The following is a 17,539-nucleotide window of genomic DNA, read 5'->3' as shown; positions in this document are numbered from 1 at the left end:
GAGGTGTCCCCAACCCTCACTCTTTTCTTATTTACTACTCTAAATAAACTTACTGAACATTTACTATCTTTCAGGCTCTATGCTCAAGTGCTTTACAAACATTCTCTCATTTCATAGTACCTTATGAAGTGGGTACTACTGCTCCCATTTTACAGAAGCAGAAACTAAGGCTCAGAGACCAAACTAAAACATGCCCAAGCCCTCTGATCTATTTAGCGTCAGCAATGCAAGCAGATAAACCCAGATTTGTCATTTTCCAAAACCTTTAAACCACCATGTTGTAAAGTCACTGCCCGAGGTGAGAATACCAAACATGGTCCCCAAACCACTATTAAGTTTGAAAACTCTGGGTTACAAGAGTCATCATCTGTAATAGTCTTCCCTCCCCCTGCTCACCAGAAGGTCATGGCTGGCTCCAGTACCCCAAGCCTCCTTACCCTCTTAGCAAGTTGCTTCAGGGTCAGGGCATGCTCCTATCCTCCCCCTCCTCCCTTTTCTCCTCTTCCTCCTCCTGGTTTTAAATAATTTTAGACTTACATAAAATGTCACAAAAATAGTACACAGAGAACCTTATACCTTCCACCCAGCTTCCTCTTGTTAACATCATACAAAACCACAGTACAATTACAGAAACCAAGAAATTAGTATTGAAATAATGCTATTAACTAATCTACTGCCCTATTCAAACTTCAAAAGCTTTCCTTCTAATGTCCTCTCACTGCTCCAGGATTCAGTACAGGATCTCAGATGGCATTTAGTTGCCATGTCTCCTCAGTTTCCTCTTATCTGAGACAGTTCCTCAGTTTTTCTGCCTCCTATGACCGTGGTGTTTTCTTGTGATTAAATTGAAGTTACACATTTGGGCAAGAATGCCACAAAAGGGATGCTCTGCCCTTCTCAGGAGGTATGAGGTCAATGTGCATTACTACCAATGATGTTCATCTTGATCACCACTTTTTTCCACTGTTACTATCTTTCTCTAGGTAATTGACAAATACTTTGCAAGAAGATACCTTGAAACTGCAAATATCCTGTTTCTCGTCATATTTTCACTCACTAATTTTTAAATCTATCAATGATTCTTGGCTACGATGATTCCCCCAAGCACATCCTGTCTCCAGATTTCATTCACTTCCAAATTAAAGTCACATCTGAGTATACCTGAGGGACAGAGTCCACTTTGTAGGCCTGTGCCCCAGCTGCAGGGGAGGTCAGGAATTTGAGTCCTGATTTCTAGACTGGGATACTAACATAAGGATTTCTACAAACATAAAGAGGACTTTCCAAGGATGATAGGCAGTCATGAATATGACTGATATCCACTGTAATCACCAAGTTATTTTAAAATGAAAAAAGCAAAAACACAGAACACTACTTATACAATCCTTGTACAAAGAGCAAAAATAGTCTACATGCATAGACTATCTCTAGAAGGTTCTAGAAGAAATAGGTAACTTTTTTCTGAGGAAGGGAAGTTTATTATCAAAGAGGGGGAAGACTTGATTACCAGTGTATACTCTTTTGTACCCTTTGATTGCGATGGATGTAAAGGAGGTAAGGAGAAAGAAAGAAGGGAGGGAGGAAGGGAAAGAAGGAGGGAGGGAATGACCATCTTTCTTGCTCCTGTCATCCTCAATGGTGGGCTCTAGTGTGGCCTCCAGAAAGCCCTTCTTAACTTTTCTTTCTCCATCTAGTGCCTGTAGGTACACCAGGACACACCCTTTCCACCCTCACAAGGAGAAAATTATAGAACTTGCCTGGGCATAGAAAGTGCTCGTTACCCATCCAACTGGAAAGGAGGGTGTAGCTTTAATAGGCACATTCGGCTTCTTCGCACCGAACACAACATGTTCTCCACAAACACGAACACAGCTCCTGAGTCCTGAGGACTGAGTGAAAATAAAAATACATTTCAGGAATCAGTTGCCATTTCTTAGTTGCTAGACATTTAGCATGTTCCTAATACTTAACAAAGAAGTTTACATTGGATAACACCCTGTCTGGTCAAATAAAACCACAGATAAAGGAAAAAAAAAAAAAAAAAAAACAACAACAACAACAAACTCCACCCCTTTCTCCTCCCAGCAGCTTTTTCTCATTCTCTCTCAGTTAATTTATATGGAGGACTGAGGGCTCCTACAGTGGGAGTGCAAAGATGCTGGAGGAAGAAAGTTGTTTGTGTCTACAAGACAAGCAGGACCTTCAAAGGTCCTCTGAGCACTTATTTCCTTTTCCTGTTCAGTGAATAAGAATGTGGTCACATTTCTTATCCAGTCCAATCCACTCATATCTTATATGATAATGCAGACATGACTAACATACCTTTGGAGAACACTAATTGTCACATCAGTTTTTTAGTATCTCGGTGTCTGATAACAGTTATTGTTTTAATATTTGTTTGCACAGTGGGCACAAAGTTTTGAGATCAGGAGATAGAGCTCCTCTTTATCCTCCACCTTCTGCCAACAGAAGCTAACCACAACTATCTGCTAACTTAAAAACATCTGAAAACAGGTTTCTAGACACTACAGGTTATTATAGGCAACTAGCAAGCTCTTATCCAATGCTTCAAAGTGCATCTCAAAGGGGTGCCTGGGTGGCTCAGTCGGTTAAGCATCCGACTTCGGCTCAGGTCATGATCTCACGGTTCGTGAGTTCAAGCCACGCGTCGGGCTCTGTGCTGACAGCTCAGAACCTGGAGCCTGTTTCAGATTCTGTGTCTCCCTCTCTCTCTCTGACCCTCCCCCATTCATGCTCTGTCTCTCTCTGTCTCAAAATAAACGTTAAAAAAAATTTTTTTAAATAAAAAAAATAAAGTGCATCTCAAAAATCATCTCCTTTCCAAAATCTTTTCTCATACTCCCCCCAACTCTGCAAATTTGAAGTAGATACCCCACTTCTGTATTCTCCAGCATCATAAATAGATCTGAAGATAAAGTCTGTGCCTAATCTGAGTACTTTCAGCACATACCACAGTGTCTGGCCCATGGTAATACAATGGCTGAATGAATTAAATAAACTAATTCATTGCTTGATTAGTATCTGTAGATTAAATAACTGATTCTGTGTGTTTTTTAAGAAAGGGTGATTGTTATATATATATATATATATATATATATATATATATATATATATGAAATTTTAAAGCCAGAATACACCTTTTAATTCATTTCTAACCCAGGACCTTAAGGGATGTGTCAGGCCTGTGTCATAAGAATGATAATAACCAAGTAGTAAGTAAAAAAAAAAAAAAAAAAAAAGTCAAGGACACAAAATATGGATGAAACTCAAACTCAAAAACATAATGTTAAACAAAGGAAACCAGACATTAAATGGCACATACATCCTGTACCATTTATGTACAATACAAAGATCAGCAAAACCCATGTAAGTAGTTAAAAGTCAGGATAGGGGTTCCTGCTGGGGGGACCGGGGCGGGGGGGAGTTGGGGTGGGTAGCTGCAACTAAAAGGGGGGACTAAGGAACTCTGGGGGACTGGTAATGTTCTATTTCTTAATCTTGATGCTCATTATACAGGTGTCTTCCATATGTGAAAATTCATCAGCTATATATTCATGATTTGTGTTCTTGCATAGAAATATAAAATATATTTCAATTAAAAGCTTAAAAGACAGAGGTGCCAGCGTGGCTCATTCGGCTAAACATCTGACTCTTGATTTCAGCTCAGGTCATGATCTCATGGTTCCTGAGATTGAGCCCCGCTTGGGAGTCTCTCTCCCTCTCTCTCTGCCCACCCCCCCCCCGACACTCTCATGTGCTCACTCTCAAAACAGATAAGTAAACATTTTTTTAAAAAAGCTTAAAGAATAACAGACCAAACAGAAAGCTTAAAGCCAACTAAATTCTTCAGCAAAACCCAGATATTTTCAACTAAAATGAGACCCCAATTTGGTATAAATGAAACCATTACTACTTCAAGGTCACACAGGAAATCGTAAAGAATGTCTATGTCCTAAGCAGCCATGCGCAGTCTCCACAAAGCGAACCTTTAAACATTTTCTGCCCCAGACAACATATCTGCTCAGTTGGTGTTGGGCACACAGGGAAGTGGGACCAGATGACAGCTGACATCATTCCCATAGTTGACAAACTTTACCAAAGTAGGAAATTCGGTTTCAAGTTTTAATTACTTTGTTTTAATTATAAAAACCCACATTTGCTAACAATTATTCAACTGACCTTTTAAAATTAAATGTAAAATACTTTCAAAACCCATTACAACGGCTGAATATGGTAATGTTCAAGCAAAAACAAAGATTCCACTTCTAAATTTTATAGCATTTTAAATGAAGTTCTTACAAGCGTTATGTACTTGGTGTAAATCGCTTAAAGCCTATATTATACTGCATGAAATTCTGCCATGAACTGAATGAAATCCCACCCTGCAGTGGCTGTGGACTTTCCATCTCTCTACCCATTTCACAGATGAGGAAACTATCATTGCCTTGACTTTTTATAAAACCACTGCATCCTTAGAGCTCAGCCCCAGGCCTAGCAGGTAGTAAACACTCAACGGATGTGCGTAATATGAACCAAGGAGGCTTGGACAGGTTGTGTAAACTGCCCAGTCACCCACCCTTCAGGGTGGCCCAGCCTTCTTCGGGAGTAAATCCGACCGGAAGGCGACGGGCTGCACCAGGTGGTGAATCTGAGGTGAGCCACCGGATTCCGGCCTGGGGCACGGCCTTGGGTTGCCCCTGGGTCTCCCATTGTGCATATTTGCGGCGCCTCGCCCTTCTCCGGGGTCTACATCATCCTCTTACTCAGAGATGAGCCGCTCTTGTTGTGATCGCAGGTCCCCAGGCTCTTTAAAGGAGACATGGGACTCTCCGGGCCTGGACGTACCCCCGGGGTGTGAGTAACAGGTATACCTGGAGGGCAGGGGACGTAGCCAGTCTAACCACCGGGGCTGCTAGCCCCAGCGGGGCCTCGGGGAACCGGGAAAACTGGAGGCGGCCTGCGAGGGTCGGCTGAAAGGTCGCTAGAGGGGCGCAGAGGGTGAGTGTCCGCCCCGGTTCTCCCCGCCATCCCGCCGCAGCCCTTCGGCCACCCTCGGCCCTCACAACTCTGCGGAGCGCTTCTCCGCTCCGGGAGCGAGACCCAGCAGGCCCGGGGCTGGGCGTGCCCTCACCTGCCTCGGCCCGGCCTCCGGGGGCCGCGCAGGGCGGAGACCGCGCACCCGGCGCCCCGCTGGGGGCGGGCGCCGAGCTTCGGCAGGAGGTCACGGGCGGCTTCCCCGCAGCGGCCGCGCGCAGCACGGCCGGCCCAGACCAGAGGAGCCGCCGCCTCCGCGAGCGCGGGCCCCGGCGCCCCGCTTCGCCAGTTTCGCCACCTTCGCGCGCCGGCCGGGCAGGGGGCGCCTCCGCTCCGGATCTGGGGGCGCAAGCGTCCACGTGCGCGTCCGCGAGGCTGCACGCCACCCTCGGCCGGAAAGCAGGTGGGTGCCGAGGGCTGGCGGGCGCGGAGAGGGGGACTGAAACGGGCACCACCGATGCCCGAAACCCCTACCTCTTCTTTTCAGCAGCCCCTTGCACGTAAATAGGTGCTGAACTAAAAGTAATGTCCCTGCTTGGGACCGCTTTCCCCAGCCTTGCGTATCTGGTCTCGCAAAATAAACTCTCCGTCTAGCCGCAGGGGCTGCGCTCATGGGTCGAGGAGCAGGTTTCTATCCACACACCACACACCTCCTGGCCCCGGGACCCTGCAGGGCTGCAAACCGACAGGCCCAGGGGCCTTTGGACAGGCACTCTGATCTTCTAGGGGAAGCATTGGGGGCTATTTCCCTCGTTTTTCTGTCTGGCCGCCTGTCTGCCTCTATGTCTGTCCTTCTTTCTTGCATTTTCTGTTTGCAAGGTGGACAGCTGGGCTTCACCCAGGGAAGGCAGGTCTGCTGGTGCACTTTGCTTCTCATTCTGGTCTCCTTGGATGTACTTTCCCCGTTGGAGTTTGCTGCTCTCCTCAACAAGTAACAGCTTGCTGCAGATGAGAAGTTCTCTCAAAAATGAAGGTGCAGAAAGATAGGAGAGGAATGTGGGGAAACCAGATTGTCTAATTTTAGCCTGAATTTCGCTGTAAGGGAATCACCATGTATTGCCTAGGTGAGAAGTGTTTTGACTGCCCAGGTTAGGAAAAGACCTATGACTGATACTCATGAAACAAGCAGTAAGGAGTCGCTTGAAAGTACAAATTTTTTAAAATACCTAAACCTCAAACCATAGCGTTTTAGAAATTGTGAGGGTCTTGAAGTCAAATAGTTCAATGCCAAGTTATGGAGTTATCTTTATTGCCTCCTCACTGGGAAAGATGTTAGTAGAAACACTTAGTGAAGGCTCCTGAGAGTTTAGCTCATGTGGTTGTAAGAGTTTTATTTCATATTGGTGTTGCAACTTTGTCAAGGACGTGTTCCAGTGTAGTGGTTGAAAGTTTGGAGCTAGAAACACCTGGATTTCTGTCTGGGCTCCACCATCTAACTTGCTGTGTGACTTCCAACAAGTTGCCTAACCTCTCAGAGCCCGAGTTTCCTCATTTCTAAATGGGATTGCTGAGCAGGTAAAGAAGATAACACGTACTCCGTGGTTCACACAGAATACTTCACCGGGTAAGTACAGAATAAATGATACTTGAGCCTGATGATGACAGTGAAGTGAGAGTTTAGGCCCAATTGCATAGCGTTCACTGCCCATGCAAGAGGTGTCCTCAGGTGCCTCTGTGCATGCAGAGGTACAAGCGTTACATCGCTGGGCTCCTTCTGGTCATAAAAACACAAGGCGCTGCTTCTGAACTCTTGAACTTGATTTGAACAAATGAAATCTGTCCTAAGCCTGTTCAGATTTGCAGTGTATCATTTTTGTGTATTTTGAGATTCTCTGATGCTTTCAAATGTGAACAGTTTCAAATGCACACAAAACTGGTATAACACTGGTGGTATCATTATTACTTATTATTAAAAGTAATGTTCCTCAGGTATCACCATGGTCCCTGGCTTAATATCGATTTGGGGTAGATTGAAGGAGGGGACTAAGTCCTGGAGCTGATTTTTCACGTGGCTCTCTGGACTCAAAAGTGTGAGCCACAGACCAGTGTCACCAGGAGCTTGTTATAAATGCAGGGTCTCCACCTCTACCCCAGACCTGCTGAACAGAATCTGCAGGTTAATAGATGCCCAGCGGACTTGTGCACTTTCCATCGGAGAAGCTCCTTCTTAGGAGTTCGAGTGCACTGATGTTTCTCAAAAATAGGCCTTAAGTTAAAAACTGAGAATAAACCAAGGGTTGATGGGGGGGTGGGAGAGAGGGGGAAGTGGGTGATGGGCATTGAGGAGGGCACCTGTTGGGATGAGCACTGGGTGTTGTATGGAAACCAATTTGACAATAAATTTCATGTTAAAAAAAAAAATAGGCCTTAAAGAAAACATGCATGTCTTATAAGCCGTCTTTATGTAGTAAAGTGAAAAAGATGTGTTATCATTTAAATGCCTGATAATTTTATTTTAAATCTTTAAAAAAATTTTTTTTTAATGTTTATTTATTTTTGAGAGAGAGACAGAGTGTGAGTGGGGGAGGAGCAGAGAGAGAGGGAGACACAAAATCTGAAGCAGGCTCCAGGCTCTGAACTGACAGCACAAAGCCCGATGCAAGGCTCAAACTCACGATCCATGAGATCATGACCTGAGCTGAAGTCGGACACTTGCCAACTGAGCCACCCAGGCACCCTATTTTAAATCTTTAAATAGCCAGGAGAGGTAGTATCATGAGCTTTCTGTTATAAAAAAATTTTTTTAATGTTTATTCATTCTTGAGAAACAGAAAGAGACAGGGCATGAGTGGGGAAAGGGCAGAATGTGCTTTCTGTTTTAAAAGTAAGACAGAGCTGGGCTACCTGGGGGTTCAGTGGGTTGAGAAACTGACTTCCGCTCAGGTCATGATCTCACGGCTTGTGGGTTCGAGCCCCGTGTCGGGCTGTGTGCTGACAGCTCAGAGCCTGGAGCCTGCTTCAGATTCTGTGTCTCCCTCTCTCTCTGCCCCTCCCCCACTCATGCTCTGTCTCCCTGTCTCAGAAATAAACATTAAAAAAAAAAAACCCAACAAGGCAGAGTCCCCTGTTTAAAAAAAAAAAAAAAAAAAGTAAAACAGAGCTGTCATTTTAAGTTCAGCCAGTTTTGGATTCCAGTGTTCCTATTTCCCCCTGAAACATGTTAGTTGTGATACTGCTTAGCTCATTTTTATTCTTGTTCCCCGAAAGAGAGGAAAACTCTGAGTCTGAAGTTCTCACCCCATCTGTGTTTTGAAGAGTGGGCTTTGTGTGTGTGTCATTCCTGTTTTCAATCTTTTACCAGAGTTTTGTCCAAAAACTTAATTGATGCCCTGAATTTACCAACTCTTATATAATATAAAATGGTAACTCAAGTAAATCAAATACCTGGCAATAATTGTTAATGACCTATATCTTTATATGCATTTAAGGTAAAACTACATATTATATGACTGAAATAGAAACTATTTTGCTATACTTTTGTTTTTTTTAATTTTCATACCAGAAGATGTCATCAATATTTGTAGGAGGAATGTAATAATATACATAGATAGATAAAGATTTTCATGGCATCCTTTTCTAAAATAAACTTTAACGAGGCATCATTTGTATATAACAAAGCATCAAAGTGTATGTTTAAAATCTGCATTTCTGTGGTGAGCACAGCATAACATAGAGTTGTTGAATCTTTATATTGTATACCTGAAACTAATGTAACATTGTCAACTATACTCAAAAAAGAATCCGTGCATTTTTATTGCATGCAAATTATACTTCCATGAAAGTGATTGTTTAAAAAGATATCAAGGATTGCCATGATTTGTTGCCTATTGCCACAGTAGTTCAGAGAAAGTCAAGAAAAGTCCATAGAGACAGAAAATGAAGATTGATGCATTGGGCAGGCACAGAAAAAAAATAGGTCCTGGGGGAATAGAAAGATAAAGTTACACAAATCTGGAAAGCTTGAGACCTTATAAGACTTTTTGTCTTCAAGGTTCAGATGTTAAATTTAATATTGAGCATGGGGAACCCTGCAGAGTTCCTGAAGAAGAGGCTAAAATGAAAAAAAGTTTTGCCCTGCAGGACATACTGGCAAGCTCCTGTTTCCTTCTCACTTTCTGATCCATGTCTCACTTTTTGTCGGCAGACACCTGCTTTTGCCACGATGCTCTCATCCACGGACTTTGCATCTGCTTCTTGGGAGCTCGTCGTCAGAGTTGACCATCCAAATGAGGAGGAGCAGAAAGATGTCACATTGAGAGTGGCCGGAGACCTGCATGTTGGGGGGCTGATGCTCAAGTTAGTAGAACAGATCAGTAAGTTCCCGTTTCTTGATGGTTTCCCTACCTTTGAAACCCTCTCTGTTGTAATAACAGTAAATGGCTAATCTAGGCTGTCTGATCATCTAAGTTTTTCTGTTTATTTTTCTTACGATGGCTCAGAGAGCAAGCCCCCTCCCCACAGGAGGAAGAGAAATAGAGGATCCTGCAAAAGGATGTGTCTGTTTCTTTCACTGTATCTAAATATCACTGTGGGGGCGCCTGGGTGGCTCAGTCAGTTAAGCTTCCGACTTCAGCTCAGGTCACCATCTCGCGGTCCGTGAGTTCGAGCCCCGCGTCGGGCTCTGGGCTGATGGCTCAGAGCCTGGAGCCTGCTTCGGATTCTGTGTCTCCCTCTCTCTCTGCCCCTCCCCCGTTCATGCTCTGTCTCTCTCTGTCTCAAAAATAAATAAAAAACGTTAAAAAAATTTTAAATATCACTGTGATGACGTTCAGGCTCTGTTTTCTACCCACCCCACTTTAGAGACTTTGAAGAGGTGCTGAGGCTTGTTAAGCCTTAGGTTGTAAAAGGGAATGGGGAGCTGAAGACCCATTTGTTGAAGTTCTTGCACACAATGGATGGACTCTTAAAGTTCGTTCTTATTCTACTTCATCGTATTTTTCATGTTTGCAGACATATCCCAAGACTGGTCAGACTTTGCCCTTTGGTGGGAACAAAAGCATTGCTGGCTTCTGAAAACGCACTGGACCCTGGACAAATATGGTGTCCAGGCAGATGCAAAGCTTCTCTTCACCCCTCAGCATAAAATGCTCCGCCTCCGCCTGCCAAATGTGAAGACAGTGAGATTGCGTGTCAGCTTCTCGGCTGTGGTTTTTAAAGCTGTCAGTGATATCTGCAAAATCCTGAGTGAGTACCCCAGAGGGGCCCTGTGCCCTTTGGACTGTTAGCAAAGGAGGGCAGGAAAATTATGTGTGCTTTCTGCCTGCAAGCATTTGGCTTTACAGAACATTTCCCTTACTAGGAAGCATACTTTTCAAGCCTGGTTCTGGGGACTTTAGCCATGTAAGTAGAGTTAAACCAAATGGAACATTATTGGAGGAAATCAGATTCACTTCCACAAAGCTTAAAGCTATTTCAAAAGAAGTCTTTAAACAGAAGAAACAGACCCATTAAGATCCCCGCCCCCCAAAACAAATTCATTCCTCTAAGCCATAGTAATATCATTATATTTAAGACAAACAAGCAAGAGTTCCATTAAATCATTACCACCATAGAGTTGGTATATGTTTACTGATTTTGAGATAATAGTGTTGCAATGTCTCAACTGCTTTCCTAACTCTTGGCTCTAGTAAATATTCTATCCACAAAAATTATTTGTGGAGTTTAAGGAGAAAAGTACACTTAATTATGGATTGAAAACTAATTCTTATGGCTTTAACAGTCATTAGGGACAACACTACCCAAACCATTTATTTGTGGCACTTCTATAATGGAAGTAAACCCTGCATCATGGTTCTTATTTCATATTTTTTGAAAGCGTGTAGGTACATTCTATGGTTCCAAGGCTGAGATTCAGCATTTGAATATAGTATATACAATATATGAGTGAGTGACCTATCTTTCCCATTAAACTATTCACTCATTCCTTCAACAAATATATATTGATTAGGCAGGCATTGTGTTGAGTGCTAGAGATTGCTTAACAATAAAAATAGGCCTAAATCCCTTCCCTGCTTGAGCTTACATTCTAGGATACAGAGGCAGAAAATAAATAATAAATGTAAACATTAATTTAAAAATAAGATGTTTGGGGCACCTGGGTGGCTCAGTTGGTTGGGCATCCAACTTCGGCCCAGGTCATGATCCCGCGCTCCGTGGGTTCTTGCCCCGCGTCGGGCTCCGTGCTGACAGCTTGGAGCGTGGAGCCTGCTTCAGATTCTGTGTCTCCCTCTCTCTCTCTGCCCCTCCCCTACTTGTATTCTGTATCCCAAAAATAAATAAATATTAAAAAAATTTGGGGGTGGGGGGGGCGCCTGGGTGGCTCAGTTGGTTGAGCATCCAACTTCATTTGGCTCAGGTCATGATCTCACTGTTCGTGAGTTCGAGCCCTGCGTCCCACTCTGTGCTGACAGCTCAGAGCCTGGAACCTGCTTCGGATTCTGTGTCTCCCTTTCTCTCTGCTCCTCCCCTTCTTGTGCTCCCTCTCTCTCAAAACTAAATAAACATTAAGAAATTTTTTTTTAATTTTTAATAAAAAATTTTAAAAAATAAGATGTTAAAAGGAGATATTTGGTAGAGAAAAAAAGAAAAGCTGTGACAGTATGTGCAGGACTAGGAGTTCCAGTGGGCAGTAGGGGCTGGTGTGGTATTAAATAGGGTGAAGACAGAAGCCATTTCTTGAGCACACCTGTGTTCTAACACCTAGCACAATGCCTGGCACACATTAGCTACTCATTAACCGTTAAGTGAAAAAATGAATGGAACCTTCTAGTACAGAACTCCTCAGCAGTGCCCTGGTACATGGTGGGCAAATGGCAAGCACCAGGGCACCTTGTTTTCAGTAATATTCCAATGAGGATTGGAAAACAAAGTAAATGATCAAATAAAACCCAGTCCATAGTAGACCGGAAACACACATCATGTCTGGGACTGAAAATTTGAGGTTCCAAAATATACAGAAGCAGTCAGATGTTCTTCTCTTTTCCAGATTACGTCTTCATAGTAGTCATAAAGGGCTCAATGTGCCATTTTTAGTCACATTTTTTATATCCGTTCAATTGAAGCTAAATCAAATTTAGTAATATGATGAGTTTTCCCACAAAGATAGGACAAGACACAAATCTTGGGCTTGGAGATGTAGGTTTTGTTTTGTTTTGTTTCTAATGCTTCCTGGAAATTCTGATTCATCTCCAGGTCTCGTATATAAATTATGCATTTGGAATGGGCACAGGTGTGTGTTGCAACCTGACAATCAAGCATCGTTAGTTATAGAGGAAAAGGATGGAACTGAACTGCTAGCCTCAGCACTAAGCAGTGTTTGAAAACTGGCAGGACCTATGGAATCAGTGCATTTGCCTCCCAGAAAGCTGCTCACAGACTCTAACGTCCATATTCCTCGGCTTTCACTTGGAATCATATAGAAGCTCATGGTGGTTCATGGTTATCAGGAGCTCTGATTGGCAATGGCAGTTATAAATATATTGGACTAATGGGGAAAAAAAGGGAATCATCTTGGTTTGAGTTCTCCAGAAGCAGACCCTGAGATAAGAATTCAAGTACAAACATTTATTTTGGGGGGAGGAGATTCCAGAAAACACTGGTTGGGGGTGAGGAAGTAAGACTGGAAAGAGAAGCTCTTCAGTAAGAGAGCGTCACCAATCAAATTACACTCGGGGGCAATTGGGGGCTTCTGGGAGACAATGTAAACATGCCTCAGAGCTATCCCACCCAATGGGTCAGGGACTGGGGGTATTAATATACCACTCATGTCAGTCACTGAGGGCTGTTTTTGGAAGTGTTAACTCTCTGAACTTGTGTGGCCTGTTGCATTTGTATTTGGGCAGTGCACACTCTGGCATCCAGAGCAAGCCCTCAGGCAGAAAGACTCTTGTCCTTGCTGCCACTGGAAGTCGGGTAAGAGTGCACTGAAATGGTGAGGGCCCAGAAGAGATGGGCAGGACACCAATACTGTCTGCCGCAGGGATGAAATTAGCGATTGTGCACAGTGAAAGGGAAAGGTTCTCGGGATCTATGTTCAAGAAAGAAAATGGTGGGGTTCTTGGTTGTTATTTTAAAAAAACTGAAGAGGGGCGCCTGGGTGGCGCAGTCGGTTAAGCGTCCGACTTCAGCCAGGTCACGATCTCACGGTCCGTGAGTTCGAGCCCCGCGTCAGGCTCTGGGCTGATGGCTCAGAGCCTGGAGCCTGTTTCCGATTCTGTGTCTCCCTCTCTCTCTGCCCCTCCCCCATTCATGCTCTGTCTCTCTCTGTCCCAAAAATAAATAAACGTTGAAAAAAAAATTAAAAAAAAAAAAAAAACTGAAGAAAGAAAAAAGAGAGGGAGGGGAAATTATAGCCAAATGCTTATAGTGGTTGAACCTGGGTGATGAAAGCATGAGGAGGCCATTATACTATTCCTTTTGCTTTGTGTATGTCTGAAGTATTTTCATAATAAGTTAAAAAACAACTAGAAATTTTATTAGATTAAATCTTCTGATCTTTGACCCCCACCCCCACCCCCCCACACACACACCCATCTATTTTTTCCAAAGGGATGCAATTTAGTTCCATTTACTTCTCAGGAATTTCCTGAGAAATTATTTCAGATGCCTAGCATGACTCTGAGTCTTAGAAGGTATTTTCTTTTTACTCTTTGATAGTTTTTCTTCCTTCTTTATATTTATTCATTTGTCTGTTAGACATTAGAAGATCAGAAGAACTCTCCTTGTTAAAGCCTTCTGGTGACTATTTTAAAAAGAAGAAAAAGAAAGACAAAACTAACAAGGAGCCCATAATTGAAGATATTTTAAATCTGGAGGGGTCTCCAACGACTTCAGGTCCACCAGGTATGATTCATGACAGGTGTTTTGTTTTATTCCATGCTTGAATCCAAGGATTTCTTAAATCCCAAGAAATCTCACTCCTCGGCTCCTCCCTCCTCTTCTTCCCTCCCCTCCCCTCCCCTCCACTCCCCTCCCCCCCCCCCCAAAGAAGGACTAAAATTGCAGGACTCCTGTGATGAGGAAAGGATATGCAATTAATTTTAGAACTCACAGAATTTTTTTAACAAGGTTTTTTTTATATTTCATTATTTTTTTTTTTAAATTTTTTTTTTTCAACGTTTATTTATTTTTGGGACAGAGAGAGACAGAGCATGAACGGGGGAGGGGCAGAGAGAGAGGGAGACACAGAATCGGAAACAGGCTCCAGGCTCTGAGCCATCAGCCCAGAGCCCGACGCGGGGCTCAAACTCACGGACCGCGAGATCGTGACCTGGCTGAAGTCGGACGCTTAACCGACTGCGCCACCCAGGCGCCCCTTCATTATTTTTTTAAGTAGGCTCCACGCTCGACATGGGGCTTGAACTCATGACCCTGAGATCAAGAGTCGTGTGCTCTACCTGCTGTATAGCTCATTATTTTAACTGTGTTAAATAATGTTACTCATGAAAGCAAAACTTTAGGAGAATTGGCTGTGAATTTGGGGAGAAAAGAGATTAGTTGGATCACTCAAATATACTTTTCCTGATCCTATCTTCATGTGATTCCTTTCTGAATGCAGTTTAAATTTTACATTGGGCATATGGATGGGGTACCTGAGTGGCTCAGTCGGATAAGCATCCGACTTCGGCTCAGGTCATGATCTCGCGGTTTGTGAGCTTGAGCCCCGTGTCAGGCTCTCTGCTGACAGCTCAGAGCCTGGAGCCTGCTTCAGATTCTGTGTCTTCCTCTCTCTCTGTCCCTCCCCTGCTCACGTTGTCTGTCTGTCTCTCTCTCTCTCTCTCTCTCTCAAACATAAATAAAACATAAAAATTTTTTTTAAATAAATAAATTTTGCATTGGGCATGTAACAGGAGGGCAGGTAAAAATTCTGGAAAGACAATATCCTTGTCTTTTTATATAAAAACAAACTGCTTACAATATCAAAGGTTTTCATACAGAGTATATCCCAATGCAAAGAGTAAAAGGGATTATTTGCATTTTCCTTACACAAACCATGTGATTTATAAGCCATCAACTAGCTAGGTTCTTAAAACTGGCAAGTACTATTATTTGTTTAAAGGATTTGCCCAAAACTATAGTCTGTACATGCATTCTGTGAGATCTTTTGTTCTCTAATGGTGCCAAAACTTACTGCTGAAATAGAATTTTGGGGTTTTTTTTAAGTTTATTTATTTATTTTGAAAGAGAGCGCACACAAATGGGAGGAGCAGAGAGACAGGGAGAGAGAGAGAGAGAGAGAGAGAGAGAGAGAGAGAGAGAATCCCAAGCAGGCTCTGCACTGCCAGCAGAGAGCCCGATGTGGGACTTGAACTCACAAACCATGAGATTCTGACTTGAGCCAAAACCAAGAGTCGGACACTTAACCGACTGAGCCACTCAGGTGCCCCAAATAGAATTTTGAATTATTGAGAAGGAGAGAGTCCCCAGCATTTGTCTGGGTTGGTTTTGGAAGCTTTTGTGGCCTGTGAGTTCTCAGTCTTCCCAGGAGCTAAAAAACGCCTCCCCCGTCATAACTCATCTCCTTACTTTAAATAGTGCAAACAATTAAATTCAAAATCCATTTTAGCATAAGCAGTGTTAGTATTTATTTTCCCAAAGATTCCTCCCTCTGAATCTCATGTCATAGTACAAGCTTGCCTCTGCCTTGCAGTAAGTCCTGGATTATATAGTAGAACCATGACTCCCACATATGATCCCATCAATGGAACGCCGGCGTCATCCACCATGACATGGTTCAGTGACAGCCCTTTGACCGAACAAAACTGCAGCATCCTCGCATTCAGCCAGCCCCCCCAATCACCAGAAGCATTGGCTGATATGTACCAGCCTCGGTCTCTGGTTGACAAAACGAAGCTTAACGCAGGGTAAGGACATGGCTCTGTTTTCCTTCTCTGTTAACTGGTGTTGATACAGTAAGAGAGATGCCACAGAGGTGGGGGAGAGGGGATTGTTTAATTTTTAAGTTAGCATGCCTGGGGATTGTACACTATTAGCAAAAATCAGCGCAGATTTTGGCTACAGAAGGGAGAAATGCCACCTTTGGTCATTGCAAGAACATTTGAAGTATGGCAACATTTATGTGTTCTGGTAACTCAATGGATTGCCCTATGTGAATACTACTTCTCCATCCCTGTGGATGTGCAAAGTGTTTTTGAAGGGATGTAGAGCAGTGTATAAGTGGGTTGGTCCCATGGGGCAGTGGGAGATCCAAGGTGGCCCACCTGGCCCTCATCGCCTTTTGTGGAACAGCACATCTTCCGTTAGGTGTTTGAATGAGTGAGTCCTTCAGCTTTGAAGTCATCTCAGAACATACACTCAGACTACTTCTCAAACCACCATTTCTTTCACTCCCCACTATTCACCACATAAAGTCAAGTTTGTTCACAGCCTTCTACTCCCAATGAGAGCTGGCCCAGCAGATGTCTCCATCCCGTGCACTCACATACCCCATTTCCCTTACGGTGCACACACACACTTTCTATCACTACCTTTGCTCTGCTGCAAGATTCTTTTCCTTCTTCCTGCTCGACCCAGCCACATACTGTCTCCTACTCAGAAACACCATTCTGGATGGGTTCACCTCTTTGCACTCCTGTTCTGACACTTACTCACTCCCATGCCACCATTTCCTACCTTATGATGCTCACTCCCCCACTGGACTGTCACTTCCTTTAGGACAGACGTTGCATCTCAGTCATCCTTATGTCCCCCCCGCCCCCCACCGAAAGCCTGTTATAATAGACTTTCAAGCCATCTTCATTCTGTGGTACTGGATGCCACTCATCCCTGCCTCGTTCTGCTGTTAACTTTTCATCTCCACCTCTCCACCCCTCACCATTGCCCAGTACTTATTTTTCAACTCTAGAACTGTACCACCTAGTATAGGAGTCACTAGCCACATGTGGATATTTACATTTAAATTTGAATTTAATTAAAATTAAAGCGTGGCATGAGCCACATTTAAATCTTCAGTAGCCACATGTGACTAGTGGATACTCTATTGGACAGGGCAATATAGAATAGTTCCATTGTTACAGAAAGTTCTGGGCAATAAGATAGACCCAGTGTTGAGTCGGACCAGCTGGTGTAGAGGAGAGGCTGTGTGGGAAGTCAGCAGGTACAGATTTTCATTCTGGCTCCACGACAAGGCACATGACCTTGAACATATCACTTAATGTCACTAAGACTCCATTTTCTCACGTATAAAACTGAGAAAGTAAGAACTGCCTTGGCTCCTTCACTGGGTTACTTTAAAGTATCTGTGTAAACAAAATATATATACAGAAAGCACTTAGAAAGTTGTAAAAGCTATAAAATGAAATGCAGATACAAGTTATTATCAAGTCCTCTCCCTTACAGGTTTTTGGTTATATTACTTGGACTTTGTTCAAGGAAATACACACACACGCACGCACACACACACACACACACACACACGTGTACATTTATATATATGTGTATATGTAAATGTAAATGCATGTATATA

At 43.4% G+C, this 17,539-nt stretch overlaps 1 protein-coding gene across 3 annotated transcripts in view; it reads left to right on the top strand.

The window, feature by feature from the left end:
• The first annotated feature begins 5,212 nt into the window (after positions 1-5,212).
• The window catches only part of FERMT1 (FERM domain containing kindlin 1), a 36,393-nt gene continuing 24,066 nt past the window's right edge, over positions 5,213-17,539 (top strand). The window contains exons 1-5 of one of the 3 annotated variants that reach the window (XM_045445266.1): positions 5,213-5,458; positions 9,200-9,368; positions 10,006-10,239; positions 13,750-13,896; positions 15,704-15,917. In XM_045445266.1, coding sequence (XP_045301222.1) covers positions 9,218-9,368; positions 10,006-10,239; positions 13,750-13,896; positions 15,704-15,917 — 746 coding nt within the window. In that variant the 5' untranslated portion in view covers positions 5,213-5,458; positions 9,200-9,217. Of the gene's footprint in view, positions 5,459-9,199; positions 9,369-10,005; positions 10,240-13,749; positions 13,897-15,703; positions 15,918-17,539 lie in introns of those variants that run through there. The other 2 variants (XM_045445269.1, XM_045445267.1) reach the window with 2 other exon arrangements.

Source organism: Leopardus geoffroyi, chromosome A3, assembly GCF_018350155.1.
Source record: "Leopardus geoffroyi isolate Oge1 chromosome A3, O.geoffroyi_Oge1_pat1.0, whole genome shotgun sequence".
In the NCBI taxonomy this organism is placed as follows: domain Eukaryota; kingdom Metazoa; phylum Chordata; class Mammalia; order Carnivora; family Felidae; genus Leopardus; species Leopardus geoffroyi.
The sequence above is the reverse complement of the archived record's forward strand: the minus strand, read 5'-3'. Positions and strand labels throughout refer to the sequence as shown.